At 36.3% G+C, this 16,909-nt stretch overlaps 1 protein-coding gene across 2 annotated transcripts; it reads left to right on the top strand.

Moving 5' to 3' along the window:
* The first annotated feature begins 110 nt into the window (after positions 1-110).
* Positions 111-16,055, top strand: arhgap19 (Rho GTPase activating protein 19). Of its 2 annotated transcripts, XR_013203410.1 has the most exons (12): positions 111-190; positions 4,922-5,196; positions 7,264-7,344; positions 8,916-9,125; positions 9,203-9,429; positions 9,507-9,593; positions 12,058-12,123; positions 12,265-12,441; positions 13,482-13,580; positions 13,698-13,821; positions 14,398-15,480; positions 15,694-16,055. XR_013203410.1 is itself a non-coding variant. In XM_077227011.1 (11 exons), exons 1-11 carry the CDS (start codon positions 147-149, stop codon positions 14,409-14,411), a joined length of 1,404 nt encoding a protein of 467 aa, XP_077083126.1. In that variant the 5' UTR covers positions 120-146; the 3' UTR covers positions 14,412-16,055. The 2 variants fall into 2 exon arrangements, 1 of the variants encoding a protein (XP_077083126.1); XM_077227011.1 differs by having other exon boundaries at positions 120-190; positions 14,398-16,055.
* Positions 16,056-16,909: the final 854 nt, after the last annotated feature.

Below are 16,909 nucleotides of genomic sequence, written 5' to 3'. Positions count from 1 at the left end.
GCACACTGCAGACATTTGAACAGACCAATCAGCGCTCAGAAAACCCGCCTGGCTCCAGAGCCCCTCCCACTTTCCCCTCACTGCCCAATCATGATTAAGCATCGGTTAACGCCTCGGCAGCGGAGGATTCAAACTGAAGATGAAAGATGGCCGCGGAGAAAGACACCGATGTAAATAAACGAGACAGAAGGTAACCAATATTTATTTACAAAAATGTTCGTTTAATATACATAGTCTGAAAATACAGTAAAATATTGATACTTTTGAATAACTGCAAAGAAACTGCTGGATAGGAGCACCGAGGTAGAAACGTAACGTTAGTGTCATACGAAATGCTTTGTGCATGTTAACGTTACAGTATGAAACGCATATAACACAAAAAATAACACTGTAACAACAGTTCCTGCTACATAACCTAAGTTACTGTACAGATATATAGAGAGTTATATAGATACATCTAGATATATAGTTTCTTCTTTAAAGTCGTAACTTTGAATGGGCATAAACACAAAGTTATGGTAATACCATGGTATTCTTTGAAGAGCCGTATAAAACCATGTAAATTTCTTTGCGAAACGAATGTAAATCTTTCTGGGTGTGATAGTACCATGGTATTACCATCTGAAACAATCACTGTACTTTTCACTGCCATCGAAACTAGAATGAATTCAAGTGACACTGACAGTAGGATTCAGACAGATTCGTACATGTTTTATAAGCGTGGTTTTACCATGGTAAAGCTTGGTAAAGTGAAATGCCAACAACAGAACAAGACCGATTATAGAGAACAACCGATGATTTGATATTATTACAGTCATTATTGAGTCTTAAAACCCTCAGAATCACCATCATATTGATACTTGCTTCTACGTTACTTGCTCTGAAGTAATTTACCACAAGTTCAAGCTCTTGATTCTTCATTCAAGGCTTACATCACCATCTTTGCTGAATAAAATGACAAATTATATGTTCATTTACAGTTTAAGGCCTTTAAAAGAAAGGAAAAAATCTAGTCTGAAAACGCACATGGTAAGTTATACTAACGTTTTGAAGTTCAAATTCAACTTGATCTCATTGTGGTGTAAACCATCAAGTAAAAAGCAATAACATATTTTCCTTACATCTTAGATATATATGAGTGTAAAGACAGTTTACAAATATAATTATGAAAAAATTATAAACATTTTTGGATAGCTGCTTTGCACAATATTTTAGCCTACATTGTGAACTAACATCGCCTCGTTTTATTTAAATTATCAGATCATTTAAAAAGACTTATTGATCTCGACTTACATTTCCTATAATATATTCTTTATCCTGCGTGTTGGTCGCATTACATGACAAAAATTTCATTTTAGTTTCAGTTTTCAAAAATTAATAAAAGGTGAAGCAGTTTTGTGCATATATATTGCTAAGGTTTTCTTTACAAGAATTTCATTATTTTGTATTATAAATAGTGCTGGGCACAATTAATTGCATTCAAAATAAAAGTTTGTGTTTACATAATATATGTGTGTGTGTACTGTGTATAATTATTTTGTATGTATAAATACACACAGGTGTGTGTGTATGTATGAAATATTTGCATTTATATAGCTACTGCATATATATTTATTTGCAATTTATTTTATATAAAAATATAAATATTTTATATATAAATAACAAATTTTTCTTAAATATATATATGTGTGTATTAATATATACAAAATAATTATACACAGTACATACACATATATTACGTAAACACAAACATTTATTTTGGATACGATTAATCTTAAATCTTATCCAAATCTTATCCAAAATTCTTGAAAAAACGGTTTTACACAGCTCCAACAGTATTTACACATTAATTCTATTTCGGATATTTTTCAATCCGGTTTTAAACCTCTTCACAGCACTGAGTCTGCCCTTTTAAAAGTTCTAAATTACATTTTTATAACGACAGATGCTGGTGATACCATGGCCTTAGTACTCTTAGATCTAAGTTCAGCTTTTGACATTGTAGACTATAAGATTCTCCTATTTCAGTTAGAATGTTCGATCGGTATCTCAGGTATAGTACTTAAATGGTTTCAATCGTTCCTAGATTAGGTAGTCATCTATCCTCTGCGACTCACCTCAACTGTGGTGTACCCCAGGGTTCAATTCTGGCACCCCTACTTTTCTCACTGTACATGCTTCCTCTGGGGTCAATTATGAGTAGACTTGGCGATGACACCCACCTTTACATACCCATAACACATAACGATAACACTGCATGTAAGAGACTACAAGACTGTCTCCATGAACTCAAGATCTGGCTCACTAACAACTTTATGCTGCTTAATGAAGAGAAAACACAAATCATCCAATTTGGCCCCAGTGAGCTCTCTGAGAGATATTGCACTGACCTCGGTACCCTCACACCACACCTTACTTCCGAAGTTAAAAACGTAGGATTTTATCTAGATAGTAGTCTTAAGCTAAACAAGCAAATTAATGCCAGAGTCAGAGCCAGTTTTTATCATTTACGCCGGTTGGCCAAAGTCAAGCAATTTTTAAATAGGAATGGTTTTGAAACGATTATTCGCGCTTTTATTTCAACACGTATCGACTACTGCAATTCATTATATGTTGGGTTACCTCTCGCTTCCATTTCACGTCTTCAGATGGTCCAAAACGCGGCTGCCCGTTTGCTCACTGGCAGCCGAAAACGAGATCATATCACTCCAATTCTTCGTTCTTTGCACTGGCGACCAGTCCGATTTAGAATCGATTTCAACATTTTATTATTTGTCTATAAATCGCTTTGCAACCAGGCCCCCAAATACCCCTCGGATTTAATTACTACTCATAATCCATCCAGATCACTCAGATCAAGAGACCAACATCTCTTGGCTGTCCCACGATCCCGTTTAAAACGTAGAGGTGATCGTGCTTTTGCAGTAGCCGGCCCCAAGCTGTGGAACACCCTACCATTATATATAAAATCAGCTTCCACAGTAGCTGAATGCTAATCGCTGCTGAAAACTCATCTTTTCTCCAGTGCGTTCAGTGTACCATAACTTGTATGCTTCTTAATTAATTACTTTTATTTATTTTGTTTATTTGTATTTGTTACTTTGTCTTGTCTAGTTCCTACTCTACTGTACAGCACTTTGGCCAACCAAGGTTTATTTTAAATGTGCTTTATAAATAAAAATGATTTGATTTGATTTAATCGCTGCCGAGCAATAATTATATAAATATTATTTTCACAGCTTTAATGTAAATGATATGGGTCTGTTTTATTATAAGTTTACTATCATATTATATACAATTCCAGACAAACAACATTTATTAGGCGTACACTGTAAGCGACAGATTTAAATTGTTAATCAAAATTATTTATATGACAATTAATCATCAGCACAAAATTCATAACTTCATAGCTAAGCACGAGTGGAGCAATATGTCATGGAGTGCAAATATTGTTTTAGTGAAGTTGCAAGGCTTACGCATAAATGCACAGTAAAAATCAGAGTTAGGAACGAGCAGGAAAAGAAATTGAAAGGGAGTGTGGAGAGACAGTGCGAGTTAGCAAAGATTCATATTGGAATCTAAAGCGGCACATTGGCAGAAAGCACAAGGATGTGCGACGCAAACATTAGCAAAAGGTGAGCTATAGGCCTACGATAATAGATAAATGGGTAATGTAGCTATTGTATTGTACCCCGCTCTTTATACGTGAAAATTAGTTTTCACGTGCATATGATACGCAGTTTTCACGTGCATACGATATGCACTTTATTGCGTGTAATACACACGTATCCCACATCACTAATCCTAACCAAACGTATAATACATGCGTACCCCACACCACTGCTAAACCTACCCATGCATATCATATGCACGTAAAAACTCATTTTTGTGTATAAATTGCACGATAAACACAAAGCACATTTAGTGTGACCGGGTTGCACCACGAATTAAGATTTCTCTCGCATGAATTTAAGAATTCATTCTCTCATGTAGGCTAAATCATGGCCACAAAATTAAATTTGTTCTCTGGTTTTAGTCAACTATGGCCATTTTGTTGAAGTAATTAGTTCTCTCGTTTTATTAAAACAAGGAAACAAACTAACTCGTTATGCAATCATCATATCAGTGCAATTAAAACAACCTATATAGCCATAGCCAACACACAAATATTATTTATGGGCATGATCATCCAGATGTGTTTTGTGGAGTTCTTTATGCATTTCCTCTTTTTGCAACAGCAGTTATGTTCACGGAAATAAAATAGCGGAAATCTAATTTACTTTGTCAGTTATTGCATTTTATAGACAAGTTTGCTAAAGGGCAATGTTTTCTTTTAACTGATAAAGTTAATTTAATGCATTTAAAAAGACGGTCACAGAATGTCATATATCATAACTGCCATTTATAATCCTACTATTGATACATTATTTCAAGAAATCCGATCTAAACAGAAATCAATTAGCCTACTACAGAGAAATGTAATGTCGTAGTGGGATTTGTTTTATGGGTGAGTTTTTGTGCTGTGAGCGTCTGAACCGCACACGCATAGAGCGTCACACCGCTCCGCTTCGCTCTGCATACTACGCTACTTCTGACCTCACAAGTTTCGTTTCATACACAAGTATAAAGACTGCGTTTGGCCGGAAGCTAGTTATTTTACTTTATAATATAGTTTTAAATATGGATATTTGTCTCACACAAACGCATCACTTTTTTGGGCTTCAAAATCTCAAGTACCATTCAGTCCCATTATAAAGCTTGGAAGAGCCAGGATATTTTTTTTTATATACATAACTCCAATTGTATTTGTCTGAAAGAGGAATGTCTTATACACCTAGGATGGATTGAGGGTGAGTAAATCATGGGCTAATTTTCATTTTTGGGTGAACTATCCCTTTAAGTCCTGTTTGTGTGTTCACAGGGGCACGGTGTGCAATGTTGTGAACAGTCAAGAGTCAGAAGCGGGTGGTGGTCGAGACGCCCGGCTGCCCATCATCTTCAACCCAGACTTCTTTGTGGAGAAGCTGCGTCACGAGCGACCCGAGGCCTTCACCGAGCTGGTGCTGAGTAACATCACGCGGCTCCTCGACCTCCCGGGGGCCGAATTCTCACAGTTACTGGACGAGGAGCCCAAGACTCCCAACGGCACTGCGGCCGGAGGCTTCTTCCGCTCCTTCAACTTCCTCAAACGCAAAGGTCAGGGGGTTTTGGGGAGTTGTAGCTAGTTTTCTTGTTGGATTCCATTTCGCTTTTTTCCATTTCTGCCTGCATAAATTATTCCAGATTTACAACCAGTGCATTGTCAATATGCCTTTGAGCTTATAATGGAGGCGCCGGTGATTCTTCTGCGGGATGACTTTCAGACTCTATTGACTGAATCTATTGAACAACCTTCAGACTGAGAATTACATCATCTGTTTTGGGAAGTTCTCTGATCGCTCCTCAAGTTAGTTTCCTGCCGTCAGCCCCTGCTATTGACCGGCTAGCTCTAGATTCATCACCGGCAAGCCAACAGTAATGGGTGAAACAAAAGTCAGGACCTCACTGGTTTCAGTGTGTGACCAACAGTATTTGGTTCCCAAATCAAAGGAAGACACTGGTATAGAAGTAATTCAACAAATTTGACATTATTAATGTAATTTTGTCTTTTTCAGTTTTTTTTATACTATTTTTTAATAATTTTGCCTGTTATAGCCTGCATACATTTTGGCACGGTGTTTATTTTTATTGCAATTTTACTATTTCACCCTCATTTCTTTTCATAAATCTATTTTATACTAGGTACACACAATAGTTCCACTTAAGGAAAAAATGTCCCCATTGAAACTGATGCAAAAATGATGCACTCTTTGTTAATAGGCTCTCATTCTGTTGGCAAAGCTTAAATAATGGAAACTTTTATTATTTTTTACAAGATGGAGTCATTTTCTCAGTTTTAAAGCAAATACTCTCTATTTTCCTGTTTTCTGCTTCTGTGTATAATAGAGCCAATTGGATAAATTATGCAGCTTTAATTTTGCAAGTGTGTTGGTATGGATGTCAGAGTGTGGTGTATGTGTGTACTAAAAAAAATGTGTGTGTGTAATATTTGAGAGAGGGAAAAATCTGCTGTACTGCAAATCACAAATCCTGCTGGCATCTAATGGAGAAAAAGTTTGGCACTGCACACAAAATGTATAAAAAGATATAAACCTCAAATTTTAAATACGACTTGTTTAGATTTATTGCTTTGATTTTCTAGCAGTTTTTGAGTTCAGCATGTTTTACTAAATATACATTTTATGTAAAATAATGTTCATAAATCATTTTCATAAACTTGAACCTCTTACTTGTTTCACTTTTGTTTTTAGTGCTTACACTTTAACAATAATCTGACAATCTGTCAAGGCTGCTGTTTAAAATGAGACCAAAATTAAGTTTGTGCTCAAAAGTTTCATATTTTGTGACAGTTTTTTTTTTTTTGACAGACATTTTTGTCTTCTAAGGCCCTCAGAATATTACTGTTTTACTATATTTTTTTTTAATCAATTACTGCAGCCTCGGTAAAACAGAGGAGACTTCTTTCAATATCCGTAGTGTATTCTTGAAATGAAAAACAACATGATGCAAATTTTGCATTTTACACAAATAAATACATTACATTTATTTTTAAGGTATATTTAATTTCATAATTCATTAGGTTTATCATTAAATGAGTATTTAACATTTTACATGAAAAAATAAGTGGAAGTATTTCGGGCCTTATTTATGTATGGATTTCATTTTGCTTTTATTATTTATTGCAATATTCCATGACACATTTAATAAATGAAGACAAATTATTTAAATATTTTCAGGAATATATTTTGTATTAAGCTGACAGCATATTTAAAAATTTTTTTCAAAAGTTTATATAGATTAAGTTTATACAGCTGAATAGAAACATTTTGATGTCAAATGTATTATTTATTGCAATATTCCATGACACATTTAATAAATTAAGACAAATTATTTAAATATTTTCAGGAATATATTTTGTATTAAGCTGACAGCATATTTAAAAATTTTTTTCAAAAGTTTATATAGATTAAGTTTATACAGCTGAATAGAAACATTTTGATGTCAAATGTATTATTTATTTAGCCGTTTTTAAAACAAATAAAGAATAATTTATACAGGGAATATTGCCTTCCATTTCCCAGTGAGCAAGCTAAAAAAATGATTGGAGACTGGAGAGATGTTTTATTGTAAAAAACTGATTTACATCTTTTCTTTATTTGGCAGATAAAGGTGTTGTGTTTGGCATGCCTCTCACGGAGGAAGGAATAGCCCACATATATCAACTCATCGTGTACCTCAGCAAAAGTAAGTCCAGGATATTTAATCAAGAACAACGGTCGGGTCACGTTAGCGAAATTAAGCCAAAATGTGTTGCTCTTACTTAAAATTCCTGATTGCGTTGATTGCTTTTCAAATGATTTTGGTGGATTTTGCTCGTGGAATTACACTGAATAGCAACACGTGTGCATAGTTAAATCGCTGCATGTGCAATGTCAAGTAAGGCAAATGAAGTCAAACACGCCGTGCTTCAACTTTTTTGCTGCTTAATACAAAAGGAAAACTCGTATAATTTTAATTTTCCTTGACCGATCTACAAGAGAAGTCTGATATAACAGTTCACTCCGAGACAAAACTGCGATTTTTACTTTTTTACAACTTTTTAGCATCTAGCAGCTGCAAGCGAGAGAAACATGGGGATGCAACAGTTTGACCTGTTTGGTGTTTTGCAATTTTTGACCATAGTAATATTAGTGACCAAAGATGCCTTATGTCCAGCTGGCAGACATCTTGTTTTTGTCCTGTTGTTTGGCGGTTTTATAGAGCAGGTTCTGCTTTTAAACAGCGCCCTCTATGAACCGGTTTGGATTTCTTAATCTATATAAAGAATATGACTTGCTGTTGCTCCCCACAAAAGTGTTTTAATATAAATTAATAAGAATATCTAGCAATTAGAATATCAAGGGAAATAATCGATGAGTTATAATCGCGCAGCCCTTGTTCGCGCTTGTTTGTAAGCGTTTTTTTCCCTATGCCGATGTACTGCCCTACAAAATCATTATTTATCCTTTCTGAATAGAGCTATACAAGTTATCTGAGCATCTTTTACATTTTTTTTTTGTTTTGTTTTTTGGCTTCATCGGAATTATATGAAACTTGGTAAATGTTTTGGCACTTTCTATGTTAAAAAAATGGTTCAAAAAGGTTAAATGATCCTGTAAAAAATAGTCACACCTGTGCTCTCGCAGTCAAAAATGAGCGCATTGGAAACGAATGTGAGATGAATTTCATCTAGTGGAAACTTTTGGTACTGCGCCCAAACAAAATCCTACTGAAGGTGAATTTTTTGACATTTCAACCTCAAATTTGGAACACAACTTGTTTAGATTTCCGGCTTTGGATTTCTCACAGATTTAGAGTAAAACATGTTTTTAAAAATATATATTTCATATGAAAATTGAAAATAGTAGTTTTTTGGTTGTATTTTTCATAACTATAAAATTAAACTTGTTTAACATTTTTTTTAACTTTTCACTTCAGCAGTAATCTGCCAAGTGTCTTTAAAAAGAGACCAAACTTAAATCTGTACTCTAAAGCATTCAAAATGTATGACAATTTTCATATCTATGCTCAAAACGCGAATGCGTTATAACTACTGCATAAGTATAATTTAGTACAATAAAAAAACGTCATTGACCCAAAACATAGTACATTTATTTCATTGAAATAAAAAAGCACCAGAGGGTTAAGTCATCTGGTGAAATTGTTTTCCTATCGCAGTATACTGTATATTGCAGAAAAACAATATATCGCAGTGTCCGTTGTTTCCAATGTCGTGCAGCCCAAGAAACTGAGACGTTCTGGTTGTTTTCCGGCAGATCTGCACGTAGAGGGTCTTTTCCGGGTCCCTGGGAACAGCCTGAGACAGCAGACGTTGCGGGAGCAGCTCAACGGGGGAGCCGACATTGACTTCGCCTCCGGTGACTTCCATCCCAATGACGTGGCCACGCTCCTCAAAGGCTTTCTGGGAGAACTGCCCGAGCCCCTGCTGACGCACCGACACCTACACGCTCACCTGAAGATCACAGGTTCGTCCGCTTTCCCAACACCTCACCCACTGCTGTCCATCATTCCCTGAACGCGCTCCATCTGCTCCTCTCTGCAGAGCTGAACCTGTTCGACGAGCGAGGGAATAAGACGAGTTTGCCGGATAAGGAGCGTCAGATCGAGGCCCTGCAGCTGCTCCTGCTCCTGCTGCCCACGGCTAACCGAACGCTCCTCAAGCTCCTGCTGGACCTGCTCTATCACACCGCCAAACAGCAGGACAAGAACAAGATGTCTGCGCACAACCTCGCACTCATGTTCGCCCCACACGTCATCTGGCCCAAGAACGTACGGCGCCGGTTTGCCTTTTTTTTACTTGTTAAACGTCCGAGCGTACGTCATGTTTCATGTGTTGCTTTCTTCAGATGAATGCCAGTGACCTTCAGGAGAACCTGAAGAAGCTAAACAGCGGCATGGCTTTTCTCATCAAACATTCACAGAAGATCTTTCGGGTACTTTTTCTCTCTTTTCCAAATGCAGCCTTTTTATCTGATACAATAAGCCTTTTTTTCTTGTACTATTTCTATTTCTATTATAGTTTTTGTTCATATTTTGAATGAGCCTTTATATATTTTCATTAGTTTGTTTTATTAATTTTGTTATGTGCTTTTGTCACTTTTACTGTATATATATATATATATTTTTTTTTTTTTAATATTTCTATTTAGCTTTAATTAATTTTTATTTCAGGTTTATTCATTTTAGTTCTTCAGCTAACTGAAACCAAAGCTATTAAAAACCTTTCTGTAAAATTGAATAAAGCTGATATAAAATAGAATCCAAATATTAGTTGAACAACTTAGAAATGTTGCCTTGGCAATAACCCATTAATTCGAAACACGGTCAGTGTTGCTGTGAATGCGCTACGGTTCTGCTGTGATCTTTGTTTGAAACTATTTTTGTGGCTGAAATGGAACAAAAACAGTCAATATTGCGTCTAAATGTAAGTTACTTAAACTAACTACTTGTTTTATAACTGTCATATGAAAAACGGTCTTATGAAATCAGTGTCACATTTTCAATCGTGATGGTGTTCAGGAAAACGCCACTCTTGGTCGCGCGATGTTGCTTAAAGGTGCAATGTGTAATATTTTAATATTTTAGAGGATCTATAGACAGAAATGCAATATAAGATCACAGTGGTGTATAAAGACCTTACATAATGCATTATGTTTTTATTACCTTAGAATGAGACATTTATATCTCCATAACCGCGGGCGCCCCTTCTATGGAGGTCGACTTATTGTGTCGTCATGTTTCTACAGGAGCCCTAAACGGACAAACGTGTTTCGTTACTATGTTGCTCTTTCGTGCAAGGAAGGAAGCTTAGTTCAGCGAATAAAACACTGACACAATGATGAACAAGTAACAATAATATTCCCAATAACATATAGTTTTACTGAATAATTAAGTAAACATAATTTCTTAATTTATCCTTGTAAAGAAACCTCATTGCTGAACTGGCTACTCTCTGCTGTCTGAGACGATGCAACGCATTCTCATCCTTTGGCGTCATATAGGTGACGCCATATGACATTTCGTCGAAATCTTACGCACATGGCATCCTTTAGCGTCAATGCACACGCACTGTTATGGGTAGGTTTAGGTCTGGGGTAGGGTACGGTTATGACGCCTTGGGATCTGCGTCTCATATTCACGCTAAACGATGCCATGTGCGTTGGATTTAGACGAGCGTCACCTGTATGGCGCCTTGGGTTCTGCGTCTCATATTGATGCTAAAGGATGCCATGTGCGTTGGATTTAGACGAGCGTCACCTGTATGACGCCTTGGGATCTGCGTCTCATATTCACGCTAAAGGATGCCATGTGCGTTGGATTTAGACGAGCGTCACCTGTATGACGCCTTGGGATCTGCGTCTCATATTCACGCTAAAGGATGCCATGTGCGTTGGATTTAGACGAGCGTCACCTGTATGACGCCTTGGGTTCTGCGTCTCATATTGATGCTAAAGGATGCCATGTGCGTTGGATTTAGACTAGCGTCACCTGTATGACGCCTTGGGATCTGCGTCTCATATTCACGCTAAAGGATGCCATGTGCGTTGGATTTAGACGAGCGTCACCTGTATGACGCCTTGGGTTCTGCGTCTCATATTGATGCTAAAGGATGCCATGTGCGTTGGATTTAGACGGGCGTCACCTGTATGACGCCTTGGGTTCTGCGTCTCATATTGATGCTAAAGGATGCCATGTGCGTTGGATTTAGACTAGCGTCACCTGTATGACGCCTTGGGTTCTGCGTCTCATATTGATGCTAAAGGATGCCATGTGCGTTGGATTTAGACGAGCGTCACCTGTATGACGCCTTGGGATCTGCGTCTCATATTCACGCTAAAGGATGCCATGTGCGTTGGATTTAGACGAGCGTCACCTGTATGACGCCTTGGGTTCTGCGTCTCATATTGATGCTAAAGGATGCCATGTGCGTAAGATTTCAACGAAATGTCCAAAGCGTCACATGTATGACGCCAAAGGATGAGAACGGGCTGGACGATGACATATTTTCCTGTCCCACCGTAACTTATGTTGGTTGCAATTCGTAACCTCACCACTAGATGCCACTAAAAATCAGACACTGCACCTTTAAGCTTTATGGTATATTTTAAATGTAAAAACTCCACATTTTGCATGTTTTACTGTGCATTAACTGAGTTTCTTTTGTTCTTCAGCTGCCCCTTCAAAAAATCCACTTGTCCCGGACAAGCGTTAATGTCGAGCTTTGACTAGTTTAAGTTGAAAAATCTCATATTTTGTTTATTTCAATTCTTGAAGACAATTTTTGACAGTTTTAGTTAACAAGAACCACACTGACGTAACGTTTAAAAGATGCCTATGTGTGTTTTGCTCCCTGATTGTGAAATGAAACGGTCTTCTGTTGTCTTCTCTCATGTAAAGGCACCAGTGTATCTGCGGGAACACGCCAGACTTCAGTTCGCCAACACCAAAATTATTCACTCCAAGGTTTGTGTCGTGTATGCTCCTTCGAAAGCCAATCTAAGCTCTGATTGAAGCATATGTAAATGTACAGGTGTGAGTTTGCTTCTAGACTGCAGTTATCGGTCCTGTATTGAGGACTGCTGATGCTCCTCTCTCTGGCCGCAGGATGATCTGGAGCTGCTGGCGGTCAGCGGCTCTCCTCTGGTGACGGCGTGTAAGAGGAGCGGAGCACCAGTGGCGTTAGACTCAGAGAATCACACAGAAGAGGCGCTCCGAGAGCTCTATCAACACGTCACCGACAACATGCCACACTCCGCCAAGAAGAAAAAACTCATCAGACAGGTGAGGGCATACAACGTCTTCTGGGAGTGGGCGGGGTTGATCTGTTTTTATTAAAAACAACTAAACATACATTGTGATTTTTATTATAATTATTATACTAATGACAGTAGTAGATCATTGAGGTTGCTTTTATTCTTTAAAAAAAATGTAAATTATATATTTTTGATGTAATTAGTTGAATGATTTTAAAGTCGTTGACTCTATTTTAATCCGAAGCATTGCATTTATTGAAATGTAGTGAATTGTTTTGGGAAAAAATAGCTTGTAAAAAAAGTTATAAATATTGCATAATATTATAAAATCCCCTCAAAATTCTAAATAATAATAATAATAAAAAAATGACTGAACAAAAATATATTACATTGATTTTCCTGAAGAAAAAAAAGAAGTTACATTTCAAGTCTTCGGTCACTTTTGACCACGAAGGCACCAAATGTGACCCAAAAATGAAGAGGCTCTGTGGGGAAATCATGCTTCTTATTTATACCACTACTGTTAATGATATTATAGTAATGGCAGGAGACCCCTGGAGGTGGACAGTCATTTAATTTAGTTATTTTGTGATTTATATTTTTTTTTTTTAATTGTGGCTCATTATTATTATTATTATCATCATTATTAAGATAATAAGTATTATTATACTTATGGCAGCAGATTCCTCTATATGCCTTTTTTTCTGTTAGCACACATTTTTTGCATAAATTATTTTAGTTTTTTTTAAACCCAACAAAATAATTTATCCATATTATTATAATAATTAGTAATTATTTTTGTTTTTTTGTTTGTTTTTTAAAATGCAAAATAGATCATGCTATTATTATAGGACATACTTTTTGTAGTGATTTATAATTTGTGATTTATTTAAAAATAAAGCATGCTTAACTTATTGTTGTTGACTAGTGTAATTATTAATTATTATGATACTAATGGCAACAGACCCCTTGAGGTGGCTTTTTTTTCTATTATTGCACGTATTTATTTTGTGGTTGTTTGATGTCTTTTTCATCTTGTTGCACATTTTTGCTGTAATCTGATTTCAGCTTGGCAAGCAGTCGACCCCCGTGACTCCTGCCAGTGAGAACACGACTCCTACCAGTAAAAAACACACACGCTCGCGCTCCTTCGGCGGACTCATCAAGGTCAGATCTCTTTGTACACAAGCTATTATGTGTGTCCTTTAACTCTAAGACATCTATCTTTTGGTAGTTACTAAGAGATGCAGGTGTACTATAAAATCCCGCTGTGTTTAAACGCAGAGGAAGGTTTTGGGGAGCCAGCCTGCGGTGGACAGGAGAGGGCGAGTGTCTCCCCCGGGGAAGGAGAACCTCAGCTGTGGGACAGAGGGAGGAGGAGGAGGAGGAGGAGGAGGAGGAGGAGGAGGTGAGCACACCACATAAACACAGACTGCAACTCTTTATTTATTTGTACTTTTTTTTTCTTGTTTATTTATTTATTTACTTATTTGTTTAGTTGTTTTTGTTTTATTTATATTTTGTTTCAATTTGTTTTTTGTTTTTCCAGGTGTGAAATTCTTTTTTTCTTTCTTTGTTCAAATTTTTTTTTTTCAAAAGTGACACAATTATTTATTTATGCTGTTTGAATTTTTTTTATTTGTTCAATTTTTTTTGTTTTATTCATTTGTTTTGTTTTAATTAGTTTTTTAATTTACTTTTTTCTTTTTCAAAAGTTATTTTTATTTATTTTTTAATTAATTTTATTTATTTAAAGTGTCATTTATTTTTGTTCTATTTTTTTGCTTTGTTTTATTTCATAAGTGATTGATTTTATTTTTATTATTATTTAATTTTTTTTGTTTTCTTATTTAAAGTGTCTTATTTTTATTCGCTTTTTTTGTTTCCTTTCACAAGTGATATATATATATATTTTTATTTCAAAGGTGTGAATTGTTTCTAAGTGTGATATCTCTGTAACTTTGCTTGTTGTTTTTGTCTGTAGTGACTTCAGCCTGAACAGAAGACTTCATCCTAAACAACCAGAGGAGATAGTTTTATTCTAATTATTTTATTTATATTTTTATATTCTGTACTGTTTTAACATACTAAATGTTGGGACTAATTTTCATTTAATGTGAATTTTTTTCTTTCTTTTTTTTTTTTTAATCCGCTGCAGAGTTTTAAACCGTTACATCGGGCGTTCATGGGTAAACCACTGGTTAGTTGCACTGGGAGTTTTTAACTGACCTGTGATAACACTTGCTCTTTGAGCTCATTTATTTGCAGTCTGTATATGTGTAAATATATGCGTGTGTGTGGAAATGTGTGCTGATATCTGGGCCGTATGCTAATCACACAATCCATGCTGCAATCAAACGTCAAGAGAACGATTGACTACATTTACTCATTAAATTGCATTACTGTTGTTTACATATAGAAATTGTCTTAATAACACTGTGAACATTCGAAATATGACATTGTGACTAGAACTGGACAGCTGTGATTTATTTTAAACCTTTTTTTGTTGTAAATCATCAGCAGTTTCCATGCAATTTGACCACTAAGTGAAAAAGTTTAATGTATTTTTGTACAATATTTAGTGATTTTTCATGATTCATATGGTGAGAACGAAGTGCACAGAGCAGTCATGTTTCTCAATGAAAAGCTGTTACGTTTTATTCCTAGGGGTTTGTTGCGTGTCAAGGGTCTGTGATGTTTTGAAGGTTTGTGTAAGTTAGGAGTGTGGGATTATGGGAAGGATTGTAATTAGGGCTGATTTGATCAGCGGGAATGTGCCGTGTGTAAGTTTGCGCTTGGATCTGTGGGAATTAAAGGATGTTGTGGAAGGAATTACTGTTAATGCTGGTTTAGCTTTGATCCTGAACGTCTCCTGTCATGTGTTACTCCTCAAAGTGCTGTGATGTCACTTCCTTTCATATATACAGTATTGCTCTTTCAGATGTGCTAACAGATGCACGTTCCCTCGACTACAAAGATTCGTACATTGTAACTACTGAATGACTCATTTTTATTAGTATTTGCCATTTTAATACACAAATATGGCTTTCCTAAGGCTGTATTTTAAGCCTAAAATGTTGCGTAGACAGTTTATCCATTAATGGAAATTCTGTCATCATTTACACACCCTCAAGTCGCTACAAACATGAATATGTTGTTAATCAAAACATTTTCTGATCCCTGTGAAATATATAAATGTATATATGCAAGTCAATTAGGTCAGAAACTGTTTGGTTACCGACATTCTTCAAAATATCTCACAGGTTTGGAACGATTTGAGTGTGTAAATTATGACAGAATTTCCACTTTTGGATGAACTGTCTCTTTAAATTTTTGGAATCACACCAGCAAATAAGCAAAGCAAGCCCATCTCTTTTTTTGCGTGTAGAGATGTGAAAGTTGGGCAGGTTTTAGCATCTGAAAAACGTAATAAATTGGGAAATTAATTAATTTGGAATATACTGCATTTTTTACACTTTCAAAATAAAAGGTATATTTTTCCTTTTTAATGTTACAGTAGTTAAAACTGGAGGATTAAAAAATCTATTCGATCTGTGAAACAATTGTATTTTGTACATGAGCGGCTGTAATAATGGGTGCTTCTGTGTATTTCATTTTTTATTAAAACTTTTACCAGCTCAACTGTAGCACGGGTTTTTTTCCCCCCTGTATGATCATACGGATATATATATATATATATATATATATATATATATATACAGGTCCTTCTCAAAAAATTAGCATATTGTGATAAAGTTCATTATTTTCCATAATGTAATGATAAAAATTAAACTTTCATATATTTTAGATTCATTGCACACCAACTGAAATATTTCAGGTCTTTTATTGTTTTGATACTGATGATTTTGGCATACAGCTCATGAAAACCCAAAATTCCTATCTCAAAAAATTAGCATATCATGAAAAGGGTCTCTAAACGAGCTATTAACCTAATCATCTGAATCAACTAATTAACTCTAAACACCTGCAAAAGATTCCTGAGGCTTTTAAAAACTCCCAGCCTGTTTCATTACTCAAAACCGCAATCATGGGTAAGACTGCCGACCTGACTGCTGTCCAGAAGGCCATCATTGACACACTCAAGCAAGAGGGTAAGACACAGAAAGACATTTCTGAACAAATAGGCTGTTCCCAGAGTGCTGTATCAAGGCACCTCAGTGGGAAGTCTGTGGGAAGGAAAAAGTGTGGCAAAGAAACGCTGCACAACGAGAAGAGGTGACCGGACCCTGAGGAAGATTGTGGAGAAGGACCGATTCCAGACCTTGGGGGACCTGCGGAAGCAGTGGACTGAGTCTGGAGTAGAAACATCCAGAGCCACCGTGCACAGGCGTGTGCAGGAAATGGGCTACAGGTGCCGCATTCCCCAGGTCAAGCCACTTTTGAACCAGAAACAGCGGCAGAAGCGCCTGAACTGGGCTACAGAGAAGCAGCACTGGACTGTTGCTCAGTTTTGCATGACAATCGGAAATCAAGGT

The sequence above is a fragment of the Siphateles boraxobius genome, unplaced genomic scaffold (assembly GCF_051911475.1).
Source record: "Siphateles boraxobius isolate OS27281-9 unplaced genomic scaffold, OSU_SipBor_1 13, whole genome shotgun sequence".
NCBI classification, from domain to species: Eukaryota; Metazoa; Chordata; class Actinopteri; order Cypriniformes; family Leuciscidae; genus Siphateles; species Siphateles boraxobius.
Note: the sequence above shows the minus strand (reverse complement) of the source record. Positions and strands in the feature narration are given on the sequence as shown.